Below are 14,446 nucleotides of genomic sequence, written 5' to 3'. Positions count from 1 at the left end.
TGATTCTATTTTTTTTTCTAACAGGATCACTGCTTCTCCAAACCCCACCTCTGGGGATGTGTAATCAGTGCTGCTTGTTTGGTACCAACCTTGCTCAAAGCATCATTTCCAATTAAAATGAGATCTCTTCCTGTTATGCTACACAATTCAATCAGGCCCAAGTTCAATATGAAGGTGATCCAAAGAGATAAAGCATCTTTTTATTTGATTCAATTCAGTTCAACAGTCTTTATATACTATGTGCAGGTCACTGTGGAAGACAGCTGTGGATAGAGCAAGTGGCCCTGGAGTCAGGAGGACCTGTGTTCAAATCTGGCCTCAGACACTAGCTGTGTGAACCTGGGCAATTCACTTAACCCCAACTGCCACAAAAAAGATCCTAGGCAGGCCACTTAAACACACAATGCTTCAAGAAGCTGTTTTGGACTATAAGTTACAGAACGTTTGCTAATCAACATTGATAGAAGATATCTATCTACTGGAATTCCTTTGCCTTAGTGAAATCCTAGGTCCAGATGGAAAAAAAAGATAGAAAAGAAACTCTGTGCCCCATAGCATTGTTATTATCCATGACTTGTATAGACAATTAGATAGATCTATAATTATGTTAGTGTGTGTACCCCTTCTAACAATGCAAATCTGAACTCCTTACCACCATCACTCATCTCCGCACACATTCTAATTCTTTAAGTTTCTCATCCATGCCCTTCAATAATTTCATGAGCCCATAATTAAACAGGAGAAAGAAAACGGGCTGGGTTTCCTATGGAAAAATTATAGAACTCACCAAATTTCTTCTTGAGACAAAGGCTCATTTTTTAATGCCAACCTTCTTTTTATATTGTTGTATGGCAGTGAATGATAGTATTCTATAGTCTCCAGAAAATTAAACTACTCATAGGGCAATGGATAAGTTCATGGTTCATACAAAATGGGTGCAACACATTCAGAGATAACTACAACGGAGAAGTTGAATTAAGAATATAAAAGAAATTTGTGATAAAAAAAGAGCTGGTCGTGTGGCAAGAGGGGGATAACTATTGGATAGCCCCAGTCCTCCACTGGTATCTCCCAACATCAAGGGAAAGTGAAGAGTCATCACAAGTTAGCTGCATCCCTTGTGGAGAAGTCATGGGAGGACAAAAAGAGTCAAAGAGAATGGGCAGGTATGGAAGAGTTGAAATCTAAATCATTAGAGAGAGGAGCCCCAGGATCAGAGAGATCATAGTTCCATTTGAGTACTAAGCCCTTCCAAAAAATTCTCCTGAGATGATACACTTTCCTGTTGGTTCTTTTAATATACTGAGGGTGCCATTGAGGCATTTGGATTCTCTGTTATCATTTATTTTTAATATATGACCTACCCACTTCTCTTCTAGGCAAACAAGTGTTTCATATTACTATTATCATTATTAGTCAATTATACATGACAAGTCTAGGTAATATTGAATTCTTCATCTCCTGACCCTGTAGTCTATTCTTTGCTCCTTGGAAGTGAAAAGGATGTTGGCTTTGCTGGGGAAAGGATGGACTAGTATTTGTTGTTATTGTTCACTCATTTCAGTTGTGTCCAACCTCATTCATAACCCCATTTGGGATTTTCTTGGCAAAGATACTGCAGTAGTTTGCCATTTCCTTCTCCAGCTCGTTGCACAGATGAGGACACTGAAGCAAGGGTTAAGTGACTTGCCCAGGGTCACACAGCTAGTAAAGTATCTGAGGCCAGATTTGAACTCAGGATGATGAGTCTTGACTTGAGGACTGACATTCTAACCACCTAGCTAGCTGCCCTTGGACTAGTATTTACTTTAGTCATTCCCTTCATCCCTTTTAAAAAATAGATATTTTAGTTCTATAGCAGGAAGAAAAAAATTATGTGGATAAAATGGAACAGGAAAGAGGGTTTCATACAAGTGAAGTCAAGTTCACCAATATTATTAGCCATTGACTGTATATTAGTCAATTAACAAGCATTTATCAAGTGACTACTATATCTAGCCATTTGCTAGGCACCACGGATACAAATATATTAGGTTTATTTTTGTTTTTGTTTATTTTTGACTGTGGGAAGGTTGGTTGTGGGAGGAGAAGGTACCGTATACTGGGAAAAGAAGATGGCTATTTCTCCTAGGAGCAGGAAAAGGTTTCCTAAAAAAAAAAATACTACAAAAACAGTGAAATGGTTTTTTGGAGCTGTCCAAGCTGAACCCCTCAGGTAAAGTGCTTTCTCTCATCATACAAAACTCTTTCGGTTGCTGAGCACCCGAGGGGAAACTGTAGGGAGTAGAGGAGTAGGTTGTTTGTTTGTTGTTTGTCCTCGTCTGGAAGGGGACCATGACATCAGGAAGGTGATATCATGAGTTGCAAATGAATTAGATTTAAGTGAGGGAGAGCTGTGCAGAGTCATCAGTCTCACTCTCTCTTCCGGAGCCATCTGGGTCCAGTAGCAAGATATGGACCAGGACGACTGGAGATGGCCCCAAGGGGAGCAGGTAAGAAGGCAGGGGTGAGGAGAGAGAGGAGAAGCAGCTTCAGCTGCTCCAGGTGTCAGAGCTTCAGCTGTGAAACTCATTTTGGCTCTGGAGGTTTATTTACATTAAAGTGAAGTCAGTCTAGAGAAGAGGGACAGAAGTAGGTTGTGCAGGGGTAGGGATGTGGAGGTAAGTTTTTTTCCTCCACCAAAATGTTGGGATGGGAAATTTCACAAAGAGAGATTACAGAATATTTTAGGGGAAATGGACCATAGAGATTATTTGACAGGTAATATGATTTAATGGAAATATCACTGTAATTGGCATCATATTCAAATCTTGACTCTGATACTTGACCTTAGACAAGTCACTTAAAAATCTCATTTTCAATATTTGCTAAATTAGGATGCATGTCCTACCTATCTCATTGTTGAAATGAATTCCATGACATCCACAAGGAAGTTTGACAAAATGAGGTCAAGATAAGAAAAATCTTATATGCACCAACATGTCTAAAGCAATGCTTTCTGTAGTAGTGAATAATGGGAAACAGGTAGGTGACCATTGATTAGGGAATAACTAAACAAATAGTGGTACCTGAAAACCATGTAATATTTGTGTTTCAATGGATATGAAGAATACAGAGAAGCATGGGAAGACATACGAACTGATGCAAAATGAAGTAAAACTAGGAAAACAAAAGACATGGCTATAACAATAGAGACAGAAAGAACAAAAACAAAGCTGAAAGCTATGTAATTATAATTATCAGTTTTCTTCCTGCTGAAGATTCAACCCCCCTTTTTTTTGCAGAAGCTGGGAACTATAAGTGTGGAACATTTCTTACATAGTCATCCTTGATTGATGTGTTGATTGGTTTTGCTAAACTGCTTCCCTCACCTTTTTTCTTCTTTTCTTGTTTGTTAAAAGGGATGGTTCTCTGAGGGAGGGAATGGAAGAGGGACATATGGAGAAATGAAGGTGAATCAATTACTGAAAATCACACTCTGAGTCTGCAAAAGCTGAAGCTCAATGTCTCTGAAATGGATTAGCAAAGCCCTTTGAACACAGTTGGGAAAGAGGGAAATCATATGCACACATCACCCCCATTCTTTTCTTTTTTTCTTTCAGTTTCCTGATCTTTTTTTTTTCTGAGAATTTAGGTGAGTTTGGTTTAAATGGTTGGGACCTTCAAAGCAGGAAGGGGATTGGGGAGTTCAAGGATAATTTCTGTTTGAGAAGAGGATAAAAGAAATCTGTAGCTCAGCTGCACTCTTTCTCTGCTAACAACAGGAAAAGCTCTTATTTTTTGTGGACAGTGACTGTTAGTCACTCTAGCCCTGGTATCAAAGGAAACACAGTAGCATTCGTTGTATAGAATTCTTTGTAACCTAATGAACAAAGCATTGTTTCTCTAGTCCCTTTGCTGGAACATAGAAACACCTTTGTAGGTAGAATAGTTCCTTGTAATAATTACAGCTAAAATTTATCTAGCCCTTTTCAGACTTTCCATTTTACAGATGACTCAACTGAGACCCAAAAAGGTCAGGTGATTTAGACACGTTCAGAGCCAAGATTAGCAACCAGATCTCCCAACATAATGTGCAGTATTTTTTTCACTGCTGGTCAAGTTGTGTGATTTCTCCATTCCTCAGTTTCCTCACCTATAAAAATATCTCCCTCACAGTTGCATTGTGTAAGAAAGTGCTTTGTAAAACCCCAAAGCTACAACACTCAACTAGCTGATGATCATGGAGTAATGGTCCCCAGTAGTTTCCCTACCCTACTAAGCAAAGAAGCAATAAGAAAACTCGAATCCCCTGAATCTGTGTGTCAAAATAAGACCAGCAGAAATGGTCCATAGCCCTCTTTTTGCCCATAGGGACTTTGATTATCAACTAGACACCAATTCCTCTGAAAGCCCATTCCCCATCTCCCACATGCCAGAGCTATGATTAGAGGAGCAGCCTTTTGATCCCAAAGCCAACATTCTTTTGTTGTACCATGTTTTAGTGTCCAGTGCCCTTTCTACTGGGGCAGGTTGATGGGTTACATTATTAACATCCTGTCCTCCTGGATGGCTTGGGGCAGTGATTAAAACATGATTTCTTTATTAATTAAATGAAAGAAATAACCACAGCTCTTATAGGACAAGCAAGTCAGACCAGGGCTTGCCTTTGTCTGTTGGCATATCTCACAAGACTCTTTGACAGAGATGACTCACTTTACAGCATAGTTTTTATAAAATTCTAGAGCTGGGAGAAACCTCTCTAGTTATCAACTTCCTAGTCCAACTCTCTCATTTTGCCAAGAAAGAAACTGAGGCTCAAAAACATAGAATGACTTTTACAGGGCCATGCACAGTTAAGATTGGAACTGAGGTCTCTGGTATAGCCTGATGGTAGAGTTTCTTTCCACCACACCATTCTGCTCTTGTAGGGTATGGCTCTAAAAAAATAAAAGAAATAAATCAATGCAATTAAATTTACATTCAATAAACATTTATCAAACCCCTAGACCCTGGAGATAATTTCGTAACAAGTCACAGTAAAAATATGGGAGAAATGTGTAGTGTTGGGTAAAGAGTCAAGAAACCTGGGTTCTAGTGATGGTCCTGGCTACGTGTATGGTCAGCTCTGAGACTCTGGGAAAGCAATTTTATTGTCAGAGATCATCTTCACTTTGAGTCTATTTCAACTTAAGTGACTAGGCACAAAGTGTTAGCGTGGTCACTGTGCTAGACCCTGGGGATACAAAGTCTTTGACATGTTCAGAACCAGGATTAACAACCAGATCTCCCAACTTGAAGTCCAATACTTTTTCCCACTGCTGTCAAATTGTGTAACCTCTCTAGTTTCTCCTTTATAAAAATACCCTCCTCACTCTTGTGTTGTGTAAGAAAGTGCTTTGTTAAAATCCTTGCCCTCAAGGAGTTTCCATTCTATTGGAGGGATACAGCATATACTCAGATAAATAAATATAAACAAAATAAATACAAATCAATGCAAATCCAATTTCTGTATTTCCAATGTCACTTTCCCATTAGCTTCTGCTCTCCTTTAAAAGATGCTTTATAACTATTTATGAATAACCTTTGAAGTGCAGTAGGTCATAAGATGGTACTAACTTCAGTGCTGTTTTCCATTTCTGTCTTTATATTACCACCTCCTAACACAGTGCCTTATACATTTTCGAGGGGGCCTAGAGCTGTGATTTCATTGGTAGAAGGAACTCCCAGGGAACAACTCCCTCTGCTCCTCAACTTAGAGTCTTGATCAGCTTTCACAGTGAGAGATTGAAAAACGTTTGACACCAAATAGCCAATATGTGGAAGAATCTGGGCTTGAACCTAAGTCTTCTTGACGCAGAGGCCACTTTTCTATCCATTAGGCCATACTGTCTCATAGGCAACTATGCAGTATAGTGGGTTGAACTCTGGAGTCAATAAGACAGAAATTCAAATATGGCCTCAGATGCTTATTAACTGTGTGACTCTGGACAAGTCACTTGAACTCAGTCTGCTCAGTTTCCTCAATTGTAACATGGGAGTAATGATAGCATGTATGTTACAGGATAATTGTGAAGATCAAATGTCTGGCACATAGTAGGCACTTGCTTCTTTCCTTCTAGCACATAAATGCCAGTCATTTCATGCTTGGTGAATGAATCAATGAGTGTTGCAAATACTGGCTTCCTTGATGAGATTACTTCCTCCCCTGATACAGATCATAACTTACTTAGTATGGTAGAGTGGAGAGAGTGTAGGATTTGGAGTGAAAGGACCTGAGTTGAAATCCTGGCTTTGTTAGTTACTATTTGTGTGACTTTGGGTAGGTCACTTAACTACCAGGGACCCCAGTTCCTCATCTGTAAAAAGAAGAAATTGGATTAAGCGATCCTTTCCTGCTTTAAATCTATCATCCTATAGTCCTGTAAATAGTCTCTAGGAATTGCTTGTGGCTGAAAAAAATCATCACCATGGGATTGCCGTGAAGGTATGCCTCACCAGACTGAGGCAGGTTGGTACTCAGCTGATAGACACACCCCGGTATGACCATCACTTACACCAGTCTTTTAAGTTTCATAACATTTTCCAGAGTTTGTGTTTGGTGGGCATGGTGTTTGAGAACCCAAGGGCACCTGCATACTATGAGGCATTAGCAATCTGGAGAACATTTAATTGACCTAGCTGACAGGGCTGCCAAAAGAGAGAAACAAGAGAGGGTCACTAAAACATTTTTTTAAATGCACAGGAGAGAACAGAAGGAAGGTCAGAAGGAAATGCAAACAAGCATGACAGCTTTGGAAGTTATGGGTTGAATTGATTATATCTTTAAAAATAAAAGCAAGCTGCACAGAATAGAGATTTGCAGTTTGGATGTGTAATCCTCTTTTCCTCTTCTATTTTACAGATAGAAATGCTCATTTTACCTTGTGTTGCTTGATTTCAGAATTAAAAAAACAAACAAACAATAAAAATGTAATTGTCTTATCACTCCAAGCAGCTCTTCTGTCAACTCATTAATGTTTCACAAACAAATGGTTTATACAGGGAAGGAGAAGTTAGAGAGAGAACTGGTGTGGAAGCCAGAAGACTTGGATTCAAGCCCTACCTCTAACCCGTACCAGCTACATGACCATGAGCAAGTCAGTTAACCTCTAAATCTCTAGATAAATTTCTAAAACTATAAATTGCAGAGAAGGTTCAGACCTGCTTTGTTAGAAGGAGTCAATCCGTAAACATTTATTAAGTGCCTACTATGTCCAGGGCACTGGGCTAAGCCCTGGAAATTCAAGGAAAAACAAAAAGATAGCCCTTGCTTTCAAGGAACCCATAGTCTGATGGGGGAGATAACCTGTAAACAGCTATCTACAAATAAGGTATTATTGGGAATAATCAAGAGAGGGAAGGCAGGCATTAAAATTAAGAGGAAGGGGATTAGGAAAGGTTTGCTGTAGAGGTGGGATTTTAGCTAGGACTTGAAGGAAGTCAGGGAAGCCAGGAGGTAGAGATGAGGAGGAAGAGTATTAAAAGCCTGAAGGATAGGCAGTGAAAATGACCAGAGCTGAGAGATGGAATGTCTTGTTTTAGGAATAGCGTGGAGGCCAGTGTTACTGGATTGTAGAACACAATGTTAAGTGTAAAGAGTGAGAAGAATGGGAAGGTCAGGGAGGAGGCAGGTTATGATGGGCTTCAAATGCCAAATGGAAGATTGTCCATTCTTACTTGGCAGTGTTCTAGGGTAATGGAATCAAATCCAGTCCCTGTCTCTATCCCTAAATAAAGGACTAGAAGGCTGTTTGATGGGATCTGATGATGAACATGTGTGTGTGTGTATGTGTATACAGACATACATACATACATACACAATCACAGAAAATCCTTGGATAGCCAGAATATTAGCCTTTGACTTCTCTTTTTTTTTGAAAGTCCAGGGCCCACCTATCTCCCCTTCCTCCTTGGGGTTGGGAGCCTGTTGTTTGTCAAGGACTCTGCGGCCTCTTTGGGGGTACAGGCTGCCCTATTAACACAGGAGCCTGTGATCCTTCTGGCGATTAGTCTTACTTTATTTTAAGTCTGGGTTTTAAAATAGCTGCAGGGCTGCACCTGGAATAAAAATAAATTAAAAAAGAGGATTGCTGAGTGGAATTTAAATAGCACCCCAGGGATAAGATTGTTCTTCTGGTCTCACTTGTCAGACCCCAGAATGCTTTCCTGAAAGGCCTTGATATGCACTGCTCCCAAGCTTGTCTTCTTTTTAATCATTTTGTAGGAATATTTATCTTCCTCTGATATTTATTTCTTCTTTAATATTTAAATGCAGATCATAAGTCAGGGAATGAAACCATCAGCACCAATGACATACGGGGCTTTCCCCAGTTCAACTTGCCACCTCATCCTTATCCCGTGGTCCCTGAGAGGATTCCAAAGAAGCAAAGGAGAAAGAAACCACAAACATGGCAATGACTCTTCTGTTTATATCTCAGTTCCAAAGGCCCAGTGTTAGTGCAACTCACCCACTGAAGCCTAGCTCTCATCAGATATAGTGACTTAGCTGGGCTCCCAGGTGGGAAATGCCAGTCTGGTGAAATTCAGACATCCGTGTAAAATGCAAACTCAGACCACTAATGGACCATAATCTAGGTACAGGCTGTTAAGTAAATAAACACTTAACTTGTTTGTTTGAAGAATAGACAGAGCATAATTCACTAATTTAAGAAATGGGTTTTTCCCCCCTTACTGCATCTATTAACTCTACATTCCTGTGTTTAGTGGGCCATAGGCACTGAACAGATGGGAACAGAGGGAGGAGAGAGAGTGGAGTAAGTAACAATGAAAATCAGTGAATTTGACAGTCCATCAGCTCTTCTCAACAGCATTCCCCAGCTCCTCATACCAACCCAAGGTCCCAACACAGGCTACTACAGAGGCTGCATCAATCCCATAAACCAGGCAAAAGTGGAAACCAGGAATTGAGGCTCACTTGGACCTGGGAGGGATAGGCTTATACATTGGATGACAGAATTGGGCTACAAAACTATCTTGCAGGGGATTATGGGGATGAAATTCTTTTTTTTTTCTGATTTATGGACCATTTTATTGGGGGGGAAACTATGTACAATTTTTTAAAAATACAGAATTGAAAAATCTTTTACAGTAAAAAATATAGCACTCTTTTATCAAACAGTAAAAATTTCCTGCTATACAGAAATTAATGTTATATGCTATATACTATATATTTAACTGAAAATAAACTACATATTCAACTGAAAATGAGTATGGTCCACAAGTGAAATAATTTCATAATATACATATATTAATTTACATTTACTATCACTAGAACTTAAATCTATGCCAATGAAAAAGATAAGCATTTCATGTTTGCTTCCCTTAAGGATGTAGAAGTTCAGTGTCAAATAAAACAAAGAAGATATTAGAATAAATATACAACTTAGTGATACCTTGAAATGCAATGTAAATTAGAGGGTTTTGTTTTACTCTTCAGGCTGAAGTGGATAGATGGAATGGATATAAAATTCTATCCCCAAAATAATATGATCTATTGGGAGTCATTGAAACATTATGGGGAAGAAATTTAACAGCTGTAAGCAGGGTTGGCAGCACAATTTAGCCTTAATTATAAGGTGTTGCATTTTATGTTTTAAGATTCAGCTTCTTCATCCTCACTCTCATCATCTTCATCTTCCTCCTCTTCTTCCTCCTCCTCATCTTCTTCTTCCTCTCCTTCCCCCTTCTCTTCTTTAAGCATTTTCAGGTATTTGCTGGCTAAAATCTTCTTTGGTAATATATCTGCAAGAAATTGAAAGGTTTCCGACTCTTCTGCAGTATTTGATAAGTCACTGTAAATAAGTGCTTTCTTCTCTTTTCCACTGCCATGTTTGTAGGAATAGGTGGCTAGATACTGAACAAAGAGTTCCTTCCATTTGAATATGGGCATAGCTGAAGTTCTGGTAATTCACACCACTGCAAACCAGATAATGAAGCCAATGAGTTGGGAGTTGTAAAGCTGGCCAGACTTCTTGCTCCCAGCTCAACTCCTCCATGCGTGGCCTTGGCCGTGAGCACCAGTGCCTCCTGATTGATGCTGGACACCTCTGGGGAGCTCTTCATGATCACTCGAATGCGAGATAAGGGTAGCGAGACCAGCCTCTGGTCGCTGCATTTCTCTTTGCCGCCAAACCCGTCCGCCATCTTGCCGCCCCCGCCCCGGCAGCAGTGGCAAAAATCGCGCGGCCGCCACTACTCCTGCTGCAGCTGCTGCTGCTGCCGCCGCCGCCGCGGCCGCCACGGCCCCCGCCCCTTCCTCTGGGGATGAAATTCTTTTGGATGTGATGTGTGACTTTTAGGGTAAGAAATGGTTGCCTGGATGGGGGAAGATATGTTAAATGAAAACCCTTTCCTTACATTTGAATGACTTTGAAGATAGCTGGTTTTTTATTTTTTCACTTAAAAAAAAATCTCCCCAGGTTGGGGCAGAGATTGAAACTAATAAGTTGATATTTAATACAGCTAAATGTATAGACCTGTACTTGGGAGGAAGAATCAACTAGACAATTACAGGATGAGGAGGACACAGTCCACATGATGAGGTCCTGGGAGCTTTGGTGGCCTGGACGCCCATAGGAGTCAGCAGTGTGATGTGGTAGCCATGGTATCCAAAATGATGAAGATCACAGTCTCTTGGCTCTCTGCCTGTGGGCAGACTACATCTGACACATTTTGTTGAGTTGTGGACATCCTATTTTGTGAATGTGTCTGGAAGAGAGTAATGAGGGTTAAGGGACTCAAAATCATACTGTATTTGTGGAAGGAACTGGGGTGCACAAGATGTCCCCAAAGTCTTTGTTTAATTTTGAGTCATGTTGGTTAGACTTTGGGGCAGCTTGTATTTAACCTGGAGAAGAGAAGACTTAAGTGGGGATAGGATAGCTGCATTTGAGGGGATGTCACGGGGAATAGGAGTTAGAGAGGATTACTGTTTTGTTATAGCTGGCACCAGATAATCTCTGAGGCTTCCGCTAGATCTGAGGTTCTCTGACTCTAAGGCTGAGAAACAGTGAGGCATGATGGATGGAAAGCCGGATTCAAATACTCTCTTTGACACTTAATTGCTGTGTGGCCATAGACAAATCTCTCAAGCCTCAGGTTCCTCATCTGTAAAATGATCTTAATAATACCTGTAGTCAGTGCCATATAGCGTTGTGGTAAGATTCAAATAGGGTAATGTATGCAAAGTGCTTTGGAAACATTAAAGTTCAATATAAACCTCACTTGTCTATGATCGTAACACCCTGAATGTGTCAAATATTTTCTAATCTCTGAAGGTATGTAGGGTCCAGGGATAGTACTTGGATGGATGACCACCAAAGAGTATCAGATGTTGCAGGCTAAAAAGAAAGGCAGAAAAGAGAGGCAGTGGTAGATAGAAGAAAAATAGGCTTTGGAGTCAGATTGACTCATCTTCCTGAGTTCAAATCTAGCCTCAGACCCTTACTAGCTGTGAGACCTTGGGCAAGTCACTTAACCCTGTTTGCTCCAGTTTCCTCAACTGTAAAATGAAGATCCCATGAAGTTATAGATCCATGAGTTACTAGTCTGTCTCAGGAGTGGGAGTTTCTATATGCAGGATTCCCTGTATTGTTTGGGCACTGGATCAGGTGTCAGAAAGACCTGAGTTCAGATCTTGTCCTTAGACACTGTGTATTTAAGCAACTTGAACCTGGGCAAATCAGTTAACCTCTCTAGACCTCAGTTTCCTCATTTGGAAAGTGGAGGGGGGGGCGGGGCAGTAGACTCAATGGCCTCTAAACTCCTGACTAGTTCAAACTCTATGACCCTGTGAAATGTCACTTATGAAAGGGCTCTATCCAGAGGTCCTGCTCCTGGGAGCCAATAATAACCTACCTTCTAGATGACATGAAAATGACCACAGGCAATACCAGCAGTGTGAAGCTCAAGCGGATCTTTCCCCCCTCGCCCCCGCCTCCCCATTGATGGATTTCCCCTTCACTCTCTTCCCACCTCCAGTGAGAGAGACTCAACATCTCCCTCCGCTGGGCTCTGAGCTGTTACTCATTTTGCCCTTGTCAAGAAATCTGCTCTTGGTTCCCATTCAATTTTGATATGTCGCATTCTAAAGATAGATTTCTTGAATCTCCCATGTTCCCTGAGACATAAGCTATTTGGCACCCCACTTCCCAGCTAACACATCCCTACCAAATCACACTCAGGGCAGCAGTTCCTTGGTGTTTGGCTGATATATGCTTGCTTTCTTACATGACAAGACTTCTTGCATGACCACAGCAATTCTCAAGCTGTAAAATTTGTTTGCACTGGACTCTCTCCCCAGTGTGAAAGGGCCAAATGGAAATGCCTGCAAGCTCCCCTCAAAATAATTTAGCTGAAGAGGAATAATATCCACAGATATTTCATATTTGTAATGCACACACATACATACAATATGGTATCCTAAAAGTCTTTGTGTAGTTTTAAGCTTTAATAGCTTAATATATAGTTATCTATCTACATTTCTTCCTTCCTTCCTTCCTGCCTTCCTTCCTTCCTTCCTTCCTTCCTTCCTTCCTTCCTTCTTTCCTTCCTCTGCTTATCTAGCTATCTCTTTATCTATCTAGGTCTGTACCTATGATCCCCTTGGTGTGAGGAAACTCCTGTTTTGGAAACTTTTCCCTCTAATGCATATTGATAACTCATCTAACTCGTCTTAGAGAGTTGACCCCAAGGTAAAGTGATGGGGCAGGAGAGACCTATTTTATATAGGCTGGGCTGTCTTTCTTTTAAGGGAGCAAGGAGTCTGTCAGGAAAATGAAAGCTTGAATCATACATTGGTTTGTTTACTTCACTGCCTGAAGTCTAAAAGGCCAATCTGTCTATGCATGAGGTTGTTGCTTAGGAGGTTAAGCAGAATTCCTGGTACTGCTAGGGAGATGAGTTGTGGGAGGTCAGGAGAGAATGACTCTGTTCTGATCTCACATTGACATTGCTGTGGTAAATGTTTAACCCGAGGGGAGTAACTTTTTATTTTATTAATTAGGAATTGTATCCTTTTAAACCTTATTCTAAGAAAGTTGTTTTTAATTCATTTTATGATCTGTGAGTGTCGCCTTAAATTCTAATGCTGAATCTGAATCATTAGATTGGCCTGAGTTAGGCCTGGCTCAGAGTAGTAACCTGCCTATGATCACATGGCTAATGTGTGTCAGAAGCAGGGACTTGAACCCAAGCCTTCCTGATTCCAACGCAGCCTTCTATCCATTCTTCCATGTTGCAGCCCAGTGCTCATATATATATATATATATATATATATATATATACATATATATATATATATATATATATATGTATATATCTTTATGTGTATGAAATATCATTACATGTAGGCTGGTGACTGGCAAGAGATAGAATAAGAATAACCTAAGAATATAAGAATACCATTCTGAATTTATTTCATTTATAAAAGTGAATAGTTTAGACTATATGACCCCTAAGTTTTCCTGTAGCTCTTAATCTCATGGTCGTGACTAGTCAAACTGGGGCATTGCCCCATTAGGGGATTTCTAAATCTTAAGTGGAACTCCAAAATGATTCCTGAGGCTATCTTAATATAGAATTCTAGTACATAGGATTTGGTCTTAGAAGTTAACTTACCAATTACCTAGACCAGCCCTATCATTTTACAGATGAAAATACTGAAGCTCAAGATGTTTAAATGGTTTGCCCCAGTCACATTGGGAATAAGAAGAAGACATGGGATAACACGAATCTTCTGAATGTAGGGTCAATGTTCTTTCTACTGTTACCGCCCCCTCCCCTCCAACCCTCTATCTTCCACCACCCCTGGATCTATGGTTCATCCAGCTTGGTCTGCTATCTCTGACAACGCCAACAATGGTCAGCTTAGGGGAAAGCATATTAGCTGACATGTGCCATGGTGGGATTTGATCAATAGATAAAACTCATTTGTACATCTTTGTTTGTAGGTTGTCTCTCCCATTAGACTGCAAGCTTCCTGAGGACAGGAACCATCTTTTACCTTTCTTTGTATCCCGAGACCTTAGCACAATGCTTGGCACATAGTAGGCATTTAATAAATATTTATTGACTGCCTGAATAAATAGCATTCACTTCTCAAGGGAAGATAGAAGAAAAAGAACTTCTGCTTTCTCTCAGTTACTTAGGTCATCTTTCCTAAGCCTTTTTGTTATCTTTAGAATTTATATTTTGAGCTTCAGTTCATTCCCGGCCATGGGGTCATGGTGTTATTTTGTGTTTGTCCTTATTTATGTGCCTCCCTCTTTCCATTCCTGATGCATGTCCTTTCAAAGTCTGAGATCATCAGCCAGCACCCTGGGCAGCCACACTGACTTCTCTATGATGCCCACTCTTCTTTTTCCCTGGAGTTGTTTTATGTCAAAGCCTAACTTTGCAGAGTCTC

The 14,446-nt window shown here is 40.4% G+C and overlaps 1 protein-coding gene across 1 annotated transcript; it reads right to left on the bottom strand.

Annotated features, from left to right (window-relative positions):
- Positions 1-9,613: 9,613 nt before the first annotated feature.
- On the bottom strand, positions 9,614-10,226 carry LOC118849593 (chromatin accessibility complex protein 1-like). Its single transcript, XM_036758511.1, has 2 exons — positions 10,030-10,226; positions 9,614-9,910 (listed from the first exon to the last, which is right to left on the bottom strand). The coding sequence occupies exons 1-2, from the start codon at positions 10,183-10,185 to the stop codon at positions 9,635-9,637; spliced, it is 432 nt and encodes a 143-aa protein (XP_036614406.1). The 5' UTR covers positions 10,186-10,226; the 3' UTR covers positions 9,614-9,634.
- Between the last annotated feature and the right edge of the window lie 4,220 nt (positions 10,227-14,446).

The sequence above is a fragment of the Trichosurus vulpecula genome, chromosome 5 (assembly GCF_011100635.1).
Source record: "Trichosurus vulpecula isolate mTriVul1 chromosome 5, mTriVul1.pri, whole genome shotgun sequence".
Lineage (NCBI taxonomy): Eukaryota > Metazoa > Chordata > Mammalia > Diprotodontia > Phalangeridae > Trichosurus > Trichosurus vulpecula.
This window is presented reverse-complemented; position numbering and strand designations above follow the sequence as displayed.